This window comes from Lactuca saligna, chromosome 9 (assembly GCF_052625555.1).
Source record: "Lactuca saligna cultivar CGN05327 chromosome 9, ASM5262555v1, whole genome shotgun sequence".
Taxonomy (NCBI): Eukaryota; Viridiplantae; Streptophyta; class Magnoliopsida; order Asterales; family Asteraceae; genus Lactuca; species Lactuca saligna.
This window is the reverse complement of record NC_136425.1, coordinates 74,786,434-74,796,980: the sequence shown is the minus strand read 5'-3', so window position 1 is coordinate 74,796,980 and position 10,547 is coordinate 74,786,434. Positions and strand designations below refer to the sequence as shown.

At 33.5% G+C, this 10,547-nt stretch overlaps 1 protein-coding gene across 1 annotated transcript; it reads right to left on the bottom strand.

The window, feature by feature from the left end:
* Positions 1-2,879: 2,879 nt before the first annotated feature.
* Positions 2,880-9,236, bottom strand: LOC145015486 (uncharacterized). The gene is made up of 3 exons (XM_078973966.1): positions 8,237-9,236; positions 4,073-4,609; positions 2,880-3,183 (listed from the first exon to the last, which is right to left on the bottom strand). Exons 1-3 carry the CDS (start codon positions 9,074-9,076, stop codon positions 3,085-3,087), a joined length of 1,476 nt encoding a protein of 491 aa, XP_078830092.1. The 5' UTR covers positions 9,077-9,236; the 3' UTR covers positions 2,880-3,084.
* Between the last annotated feature and the right edge of the window lie 1,311 nt (positions 9,237-10,547).

Genomic DNA, 10,547 nt, shown 5'->3' with positions numbered 1-10,547 from the left:
CCTTCTGTGGAATTTTAGAAAGGAATATAGTATAGCCTTGAGAGCCGTTAATGATTTAGAATGATTATTTGATGTGATTAGGCGAGGCTAGGTCGAGGTTACGATATTCAGATATATCGAGCACGTGAGACTTTAGACATCATATGAGGTGAGTCTTCTCACTATAATGTACCTGGAAGGGTACCTATGTGTGACCGGAAGGCCTAGTATGCTATAAGATATATGCACTGTATGTTAAGTTGCCTGTTTTGTATGCGTTATGTATGCTATGCTTGATATGGGCCGAAAGGCATTATGTTATGGGCCGGAAGGCATTATGCTGTAGACCGGAAGGTCAGGGAGTTATGGACCGGAAGGTCGACACGGGTAGGACCGGAAGGTTTACCGGGTCAGGACGGAAGTCCCCTGAGACACATGGACCGGAAGGTCATGTCGAAGGGCGTATGTGTGTAGGTGGTATATTGGGGAACTCACTAAGCATTTATGCTTACAGTTGTTGTGTTATGTGTTTCAGGTACTAGCGAGGACTGTGGGAAGTCGCCGACATGACTCGTACACACACATGCAGGTGAATTGGGATATATTTGATCTTGGGATTTGACATGTTTTGTATTATGACTACGTTACAGTGGATTTTTATGGTTTGTTTTGAATGAAATTATGTTTTAAAGTAATGAAAAATTGTTTTGAAAAATTACGTTGTTACACCAACGTAATTGGAATTCGTGATTCCATTATGATAGAATTGGAATTCATTTACCAATAATTATATTACTTCAGGGAATTATAACAGAATATGTTCATGATTATCATAAAAACATTCTTTTCTGATAGAATACTATAAACGACGAAATATCATTCATTTGAAGCATTTTAGCTAGCGTTTGGTGTGCATCAAAACAACTTTCAATTTTGAATGAACAGCATACATAAATTGTTCATACCACATGAGCCTTCACGTAAATGAATAACATTATTCCAAGATTCTATAATTGTCAAATACAAAATGCAAGTAAAAATTCACCTGGTCAAAATACACCTAGCCTCCTGTAACATATTGTATGATTGTAACATATTGTATGGCAGATTAAACATAAAAAAATAAAAATAAATAAATAAATAAATAAATAAAAAGCAGTTAGTTCCATCCAAACTCAAATTATACAAATGAATCATAAAAACAACAAAAAAAATCTCTACCTTTAGATGGAGCAGCCGGCTGTGACAACCCCACCTCCACCTTCTTCTACGTCTTTTGCAACGACCACACACTCTAGTGTGGTGTTTTCTTCTTATTCTGTCGATCAAAGCACAGAACATACACCACCCCCAAATCACTACTTCTAAGAAACATAAGTTGACGCAGCTAGAGGCTGCTAGAACATAAAAAATAAATAAAATAAACAACTAGTTTCTTCCTTGTTCATTTCCTGTGAATCAACAAACCCAAATTCCATTCATTTTCATTGATTTCCCAACAAACCCAAACACCCCAATGATTTCAATCAAACAAACAAACAAAATCCCAAAAGAAATTTTTACCTGTGGTTGAACTTCCAAAACAGGGAAACATCGTGATCTTAGAGAAAACACCACCGAGGTCCTCACCTGCGACGGATGGCTGCCATCGGACCCCCCCCCCCCTTTCCCTTCGTTTTCTTCCTTCTCTGCTATTCCCATCGAACACAAAGCCGCTCCTCGCGAATTGACCGACTACACACCGTCTGTGAGCTTTGTTTTCTTCGGCCTTCTTTGTGGTATGCGACAACCGAGGAACCAAAAGCAGCGTCGACGAGCCTTCGCTTTTTCCTTCTATTCATTCGTCTGCTTGCAGACGTTCTTCCCTTGTCCATTCAACAAATGACGACGCGGTGAGATTTAAACCTAATCCCTTGTAAAATCTTTTAAAAATAGCAAAAATACGTTCACTATTAAACCTTTCCCATCCATTATTTTTGGATGATTAGTGAGGGTTTCCGAACACGATCTGAAAGCGTCAATACCCTGTAGGATGCTAGGGTTTTATCGGGTGGGAGATTGAGGAAAACACGCTTATTTATTTAGGTTATAAATCAATACCATGATTATAGAGATTATTTTTGGAAGTTACAAAACAAATTATTAAATTACCCTTATTTATTTTATTTATTATTTAATTTTTTATTTATTTTTAATACATTGATGCATACAATAACACAATAATTACTCTGAATACCTGAACTTAACGCTCGCTCTCTCTCTCTCTCTCTCTCTCTATATATATATATATATATATATATATATATATATATATATATATATATATATATATATATATATATAACAAAACAAAAATTAATAAATAACTTAATATATGATATTTTAAATTATTTACTTACAACATATTGTTTACTAAAAAAAGAAAGTCAAAAGTCCCAAGTTTGATAAAGTTCAATTTTGACTGGTTTTACCGAGTTGAATTGATTTTTTCTAATTTTGATCGATTCTCTTTTCTTGAAATATGCTGATTCTTCAGAAAAACATCTTAGAACACAATTTACTATATTCAGAATATTACCAATTACACGGTCTACAATGTTTCACATCTTTTTATATAGTTTTAACTTTAACTGTTTAAATAAAATGTTTTTTTCAGCAGAAAATGATTAGCTTAAAAAATAAGATGTTTATGAGATGTTTATCAGCGGTATCCTTTTTAATGGAAGTCTCTTATACTTAGTTTTCTGACCTTTCTGCCTTCGAGGTATTCAATGACCAATTTCATTTCAAAATCAGTCCATATCAACAATCTACAGATCATTCTTTCAAAACATCCTAATGGGAAAAACATCGTCACTTATATTTATTCACACACGTTATAAATAGATATATTCAACTAATATCATAAACAACACTTCAAAATTTTAAGTAGAAACTAAGGCGATATGCATAGTAGACACTATCATCATGTTACTCAACAACTACTAAAATGGTTAAAAGCTTCTATAATCGTGTGCTATAACAACTTGTGCATCACTGCATGAATCACATATTTAACCATTCCAATAATTGGAAAAAGGGACACGTATATAAAGTGTTGACCTTTTAGTTAGTGATAGTCTCTCCATCTTTACAATTTCTAATTTGTACTTTCATGCTATTATACTTCCAACCCATGATCTCACAGCATTGTCTCCTTGGTCCCTGCACATCATATCAATTACCATTATTAGTCCCTCTAAAACAATGTCATTAAACCAGACTTCCAAAACATCCTATTCGGTTTTTGTTGTAAGAAAAATCTACTGAGGCTATATCACAAAAAAACCAACAACATTTCATACTTGTAACACCTAGGCAACATTTTGTTTTTGTCAAAAGGCTAACCACTAAACTTTCGTTTTGTTTTATTATAGACAAATTTTGTATTCTTTTGTTACATTCTTATAAAAAAAACTGTATTTCATATTAAGCAATAATAAATTTTCAACTTTGTTCGAATGTTGCGGAAATATTAAAACATTAATGGAACAATTGCAAAACTTGATTCCTTTTTAGGGACGTTGTTGAGAAAAAACCCTAAAACTTGGTTAACATTTTGACAAAATTAATTCAAAAACCTGCCACGTCATATATAGACTTGAATGGTTAAAACCTCTTAAAAACGTGCATGTTAATAGGTGAAAGAAGTGTGAAACTTTATTACAATTTAGTGACATTTTCCCATCAAAATTTGAAGTCAAAATGCAAGAAATAACAAGAAACTTTCATTTACTTATGTTTTATAACATCCTACTTTCCTTTTTTATTATATAGTTGCATTTTTTTTTATTAAAATGTTGTACTTTGAAAAATGACTTGGTTAAAACATTCTACTTTCAATGATGACATAGTTGGAGCACTATACTTAAAACCTACCCATTATAGCAGTGGAAATCGATGTATATCCGAATGATATTGCTATAATTGGATATAAATTTCAAAGTACGATGTAATAATAAAAAGAAATGAAAGCATTATGCTATAATAAACAAATAAATAAAAGTATAGCGCTATTTCTCGCAATAATTTTTTTAAATATATAACCGTTTACCTTGATCCAATAATTAGGATCCATCTTCGACGCCAAAACTACAACCATCTCAATCGCATGAGGATAATTTCCCTTTTTACATTTTTTTAATGATCCATCTCTCTCATACGTAGTCACCGTGTCATTTCCATAATCTTGCACATTGGCAATATAGTAAATAGCAGGAAGTTCACACGGGTTGGATGAAACGGGTCGGGTATTGAATATGAAAGGCCCATCTTTAAAGCTCCGCCATGTGAGGAATGTTTGTAATGGCATCTGAAGCTCGTGGGAAGTCAATATGGAGGGGTATATTTGTACTGTGTAGCCCCATGCGATGGATATAGACCATCGATGCCACCAATTGTTGTAGTAGCAATAAGATTGTTGCATGAGTCGCGGTGGGTCATACCGATATGTCTGAATGAGGGTCTTTAAGGAGTCGAATTTTGTTCGGTTGGGTAAGAGTGGTTTGATGTAGTCAAGGTGGTGGAGAGATAATAATGGTGTCATGGGATGTGCTGCGAGTAAACCGTATGCGTCTCCTCTAATATCCATCTGCGACAATCAATAAGGGTATTATTGTCATGTCGCAATAAGGGTAACGTCTAATATCTAATAAGGCTACAACTGTCATTTCACAAATGAGGGACATCTCTATTGCCTGTCTTTGACGATATATAAGGGTGTAATCACATTTTGATTCCACCACCAATGTGGATTAGTGGTGAATGGTGATCACTTGGGAATTAAGCACTTCAAAAGGAGTTGCCTCGAATTGGAATCCCACATTTTCAACTTTGAGATGACCTGTCGTTCTAAAAAACAATCATCATTTTGACAACTAGTGAAGAAAAAAATAGACCATTTTCATCAACAAGAGCATATCGTCATTTGAGAACTTTTTAACAAAAATATACATTAGAATTGGTAACATCTTTTTTCATGACCCTATAATATATTATCATCATCCTAAAGTTTTTTTTTTTTTTTTTTTGAACAGGAGATGACGTATAATGTATTTTTTTTATTTAGTTCAAAAATAAAGATATAAGAAATAAAAAAGTCAAAGAAAAAGATATTTTCTATTAGACCCTATTTTATCATGAGTTTACGCTCTATTGATATATTTCTTTTAATTTTTAAGAAAATTGTTATATTTGGCAAATGCATTGGAAAAGAGAAGTCGGTGGAATGTTGTGAGCATAGAAACTAGAAAGACACGTGTAAGCATGAAATGAATGTGCCTGCAAAGCAGTTGAGAACCACGTTCCATTCCAACCTCACATATTTAATGTCTTTCTTTTTTAAAAGAAATCATTATATTAAAAAGAATGAAAAGAACAAATATAGATCCCATCATAAAATAAAAATATTATTTCATGTAATTATGTTATTTATAAACTGGAAACTGAATTTGTAGGATAATGAAATATCATTCTTGTGTATATTTAATTACTTTTTTTACACGTTTAACTATTAAACTCAAGCAAGCTATTCATGACCTACCGTTTTCACGTGGTATTTCGAGATAATGTTTTTTTATATACACAATTTACCTTTAATCTTTTTTATATATGATTTGATTTATCATAAAATTATAAAACCATATCCCGATCATCTTTCTACAATAATCATCAGCTCCCACTACCACCATCCACCTCTCACGTCTGATTGCCATGTCACTGTCCACCCCGTGCAACAACACTATCTCACCATCATTCGCCACCACAACCACCCGTCTCCACCATTTGCCACCACCACCACCAATTAACAAATCTAAAATAAATTTCAACGTGCAATAAAGTCGAATCAGCCCTTTGATTGATTCTCACTCGCATTCAAGCCAAAGAAATCGATTACAACCTCCAATCAATTGAAACTCAAACTTAGATTCTAACATAAAAATATGTGATCAACAACAATAGGGATGGATGTTGACGCTAGTAAAATAGTGTTCTCTTTCTTCTTTTGAAATTGTTGGACGGAGAAACTATCGAAAAATTGATGATTACTAGAAATGATGAAAGTGACTAAATCTATACAAAACTTAATTTAATGGTTAAATCATGTTCGGAAATGCATGTTTGATTGTGTTTATTCAACACAAATACGAGTTTAATAGTGTTACATGAACACGAAAACCAGACTAGACCGGCTATTTAGAATGATACTCCACCTTCTCATATTAATAGTATATGTTTTCTTTTTTGTTTGTACTTAAAATAATAATCTGTTTCTAAAAATAATATCTCTTTTACTAAAATACTCATCATTATTAGTTAACCTACAATGAAATTAAATGAAACAAAAATGTGAAACTTTCATTTCCTTTGATAAAATTAGTGTTAATTAATGTTTATGTTTTTTTGTCTACAGACAATAATTTTGGAACGAAAAAAGTATTTCTTAAACACCAAAGGTAAAATTAATGGAAATTGTAATCAAAATCAAAAGTATACAACAAAGATATTTCATTGCCAGACAAAATCATTTTCCTTTTATAAAATTGACTCATTACATAAAGTTATTATTATAAAATATGTTTTTATATCAGAATTACTTATTTTAATATTAATTTTAAATTATAAATTTTACATTGATAAATTTCTATTAATCATATTTTGATTCTTAAGTTTCAGAATTAAAATGTTGATATTGTTAAATTGCATGCTTAATCTATTGATACCGAAATGATAGGGAAACGTATTTGTAAATTAATAGTATTAGAAACCCAACACATGTAAAGCTACTATCATAGTCCTAGTACGACTAACAATAAAATATATAAATAAAGCTACATTGTTATTCCTCTAAAAACACATACGACATGTTTTCATACAATTTTCATTCTTAAGGGTCCATTTCCATCAACTTTATGACTACTTTTTCATACAATAATACTTTAAAAATAGAGAAAGTATTTTAATAATTATTTCATTAGTTTAAATAACAAACTATTATAATAGTATTAAAGCTTTACTTGATTATTATAAATTAAAGATCTAGATAATCACATGATGTACTAAATACTTTGAAATGTAGTTTTGACGAGGTAATATTACCTTGTCAAGATACTTTTAAATTTCTATTTTCAGAAAACATAAGAACAAACGATTATTTTAACACAAAATAAGATAAATAGTCATCATGGTTAATAGAAAATACCATGCTAAGTCCTTTTAAGAAATTTTCAACATGACTAGTAATTTTTAGTTTGAAATGCAAACAATGAGTACGATTCTGCCAACCACAATGACTCATCGCATGTATTTTAAACCTAAAAAAAACCAACCATGTTCATCAAAATGACACATCGGGTGTGTTTTAAACTTGAAAAAAAAATGATAAAAACGTCTCAAAAGAATTTGAAGTGGTATTTCCTGCCGACCACAGGGACGTTTATGTAATTTTGTCTTATTTTAAATTCGTGTTACAAAAATTAAAATTTCCTTCGAGGGTAAGGTAAAGGTTCCTTTGACAAAAACAATGATCTTAGCAACATTCATGACACGTATACCTCTTCAATGCACACCACATCACTTTAACCTTTTTTTATTATCATTTATATGTTTTCATGTCTACTTTGTCTTTGCCAGCACATAATAAAAAATTAATATTTTTCACATTTGGATATTCTTTTAAGATTTCTATGTAAATTTAGTGTAATGCTCCAAAAAAAATCCGGTTAGTGTTCAAAAAGGAACCATCATCTTTTTTTTTTTTTTATATATATATTAAACTTCGTTATATTTTATGATTTGGTTAAATTAAAGTTTCGATAACCTAACAAACTAATTGTACGGCCTACTTGGAATTTTAAAAAAATACATATCATTATTAATTTAAATTACAATCATTATCAATTTAAATTATATATGTTACATCCAATAAAGTTATGTCATTTGTCACATCTTAAGTTATCCGGCTACTAGACTTTTTTCGTTTGTCCAGCTACCTAATATTCATCAACTAAAATCAAAAAAATATAACAATTTTAATATATAAAAAAAATGAACATTTTATTGCAATTTTTAAGTAAGTTATGTAATTCGTTTGGTTTTTTTAGCATTGCCTAAATTTTAAAATGGGAGTCCTTTTAATTATCGTACACACATACAGTAAAGTAACAACAAACAAATAAGGACAATTACCAAAATAACCTCCATGAGTATCAAAAATTACCTGGTGAAACCCTCGTTCTTTGGTGAGTGAAACACCAATTTCACTAACACAGGCCCACACCCTTTGATCAGAACCATAGAAGTAACGGTAACGATCGAGACACCCGTCGAAAATCCGAGCCAGCTCCACCGCCAACGGATAACTCACGGCGAACCCACCACCGCCAAACGCCATGTCGTACGAATGCATCACGTCCTGCTCTACACTCTCTGAACTCCCGCCAACATAATACATCTGCCGGTGATCGTACTTCGATAACACCGATACTAAATTCTCGCCGAAAAACACCGTATCATCGTCGCCCATTACGAACCACCTCACCTCCGGTAACCGGAGCTTGAATGACTCCACCACAATCCGGGCTATCCGTACCGCTGGGCTTGACCCGGCATTGTTCAAATGGGTCAGGGGTTCTGAGACTTTGTAAGGAGGAGAGCTGGGGTTGGAGAAGAGTTTCGGGTCGGGTTGCTCGTCTAACCAGACGTACCCTCGGGTTACGTTCGGTTGCCACCAGAGCTCGGAGTAGTGCCGGCGGTCCCTCCATGTTCGAACCGATCCACCGATACCGAAAAGTATGTGTGAGATTTTTGTAGGGTGTTCGGAATCTTGGGGAGAAGAAGCTGGTGATTCGGCGGTTGTTTCGGGGGTGTTATGGTATTTAGGACGGAGTAGGCAGCCGGGAGCGGCGGACCACCGTGATGGTTGGAAGCGGAAGGCGGAGAGGGAGACGAAGGTGATCGAAGTAACCACGAAAACAAACAGCGTTAGTTTTAACGATTTGGTAATGGCTTCACTGTTTTTGTAATGGAATAGATTTGTGATTTCTCGAATATGGGTCATAATCTCGTTGGAAAAACTCCGATGTTCCTCGTACAATCGAAACACACAACGATGTGAGTTTCAGATTTCTTAAGATTTTCGGATTTCGTTTTTATCAGTTTGGAGTTATGGAGGATTTATGAGTGTAGGAAGCAGGTCTAGAAATCGTGTGGAAGAACAGTAAACCTTAAAAATAAGATCAACAAAAAGTGGGAAGTAAGATTGTGACGGTGGACACGTGTCATTGTGTGAATGATTTGGGGTAGGTTTGTACTTAATCACTTTTTTGAACCCACAGACACTGTCGCTTAAATATAAAAACCAAATGCAAATAAAATTGGAGTTATTCATGACTGAAATGAATATATTAAGTTACTGGGCTCTTTTTACTGTATAGTTAATGCTTTTGGAAAACGATTTTTCATATTTTTTTCAAAGAGTTTTTCATTGAGCTGATAAGGGCGCCCAAAAAATGTATGTGATATAATGATATATATGTTTTTTTTTTTTTTTTTAAGATTTCAGAATATAAGTCTCGCATTAGGGGCTAAAAGCTCCAATAAGGAAGTGGGATGCATGATTAGAAATTTTAACGGCTAATTCAAGTGATTTCAAATCCGTAAACCCAACATAAAAAAACTTTGCAGATAAAACTGCAAATTTAGTTCCTGTGGTATTCAAAAAACTTTGGATGGGGTCCAAAAACTTTCGAGGTTGCATGGAAGGTCCAAAATCAAAACATTTCTTTGATTTTGGTCCAAAAAAACTTGAAATGACGATTATGCCCTTTTTATTTTCTTTTTTGTATTTTTTTATATTTTCTTTAATAACTTATTAATCAAAAATTATAAATAAAAGAATTGGACCCACCTCCACCCCTACCGATACTCTCTCTCTCTCTCTCTCTCTCTCTCTCTCTCTCTCTCTCTCTCTCTCTCTCTCTCTCTCTTAAGGAGTGGCCTTCTTCTCTTTCAGTTATTATCTCTCTTTCGTATGAAAACAACCATGGCAAAAACCTCTCAAGACAACAAACACTTCCCCTGCCCAAACAAAGTCAGCAACGAAAATTAAGAAGAAGAAGAAGAAGCCCCTTCCTTCAATCATTGTCACCAAAAAGAGAAAGACTTGAACGAATCACCATCACCATTAACAAGAAAGAAGTTTCAAACCCTTACAATCGCTAGATTTCGAACACTTCTTACTTCACTCAGTAAAAACCGCCCAAATTTGTTGCATGGGTTGGGACCGAAGGTCGTCGGAACCTTATTTGGGTCTCGCTGTGGCCATGTCCATTTTGCATTTCAGAAGAACCCCACATCCCAACCTGCTTTCTTGATTGAGCTTAAAACTTCGATCAGTGGTTTGGTGAAAGAAATGGCTTCTAGGCTTGTTAGAATTGCTCTCGAGTGTGATAAAGATGATGAAAAGATCAAGAAAGTTGGAAATTCACGAAGGCTCTTGGAAGAGGGTGTTTGGAGGACTTTCTGCAATA

Excerpts from the sequence above, each read along its gene's own strand:
- LOC145015486 (XM_078973966.1), bottom strand. The coding sequence starts at position 9,076 with ATGACCCATATTCGAGAAATCACAAATCTATTCCATTACAAAAACAGT. Across the intron at positions 4,610-8,236 it reads AAGAACGAGGGTTTCACCAG|ATGGATATTAGAGGAGACGC; the intron begins GTAATTTTTGAT and ends TGATTGTCGCAG. Across the intron at positions 3,184-4,072 it reads ATCCTAATTATTGGATCAAG|GGACCAAGGAGACAATGCTG; the intron begins GTAAACGGTTAT and ends TATGATGTGCAG.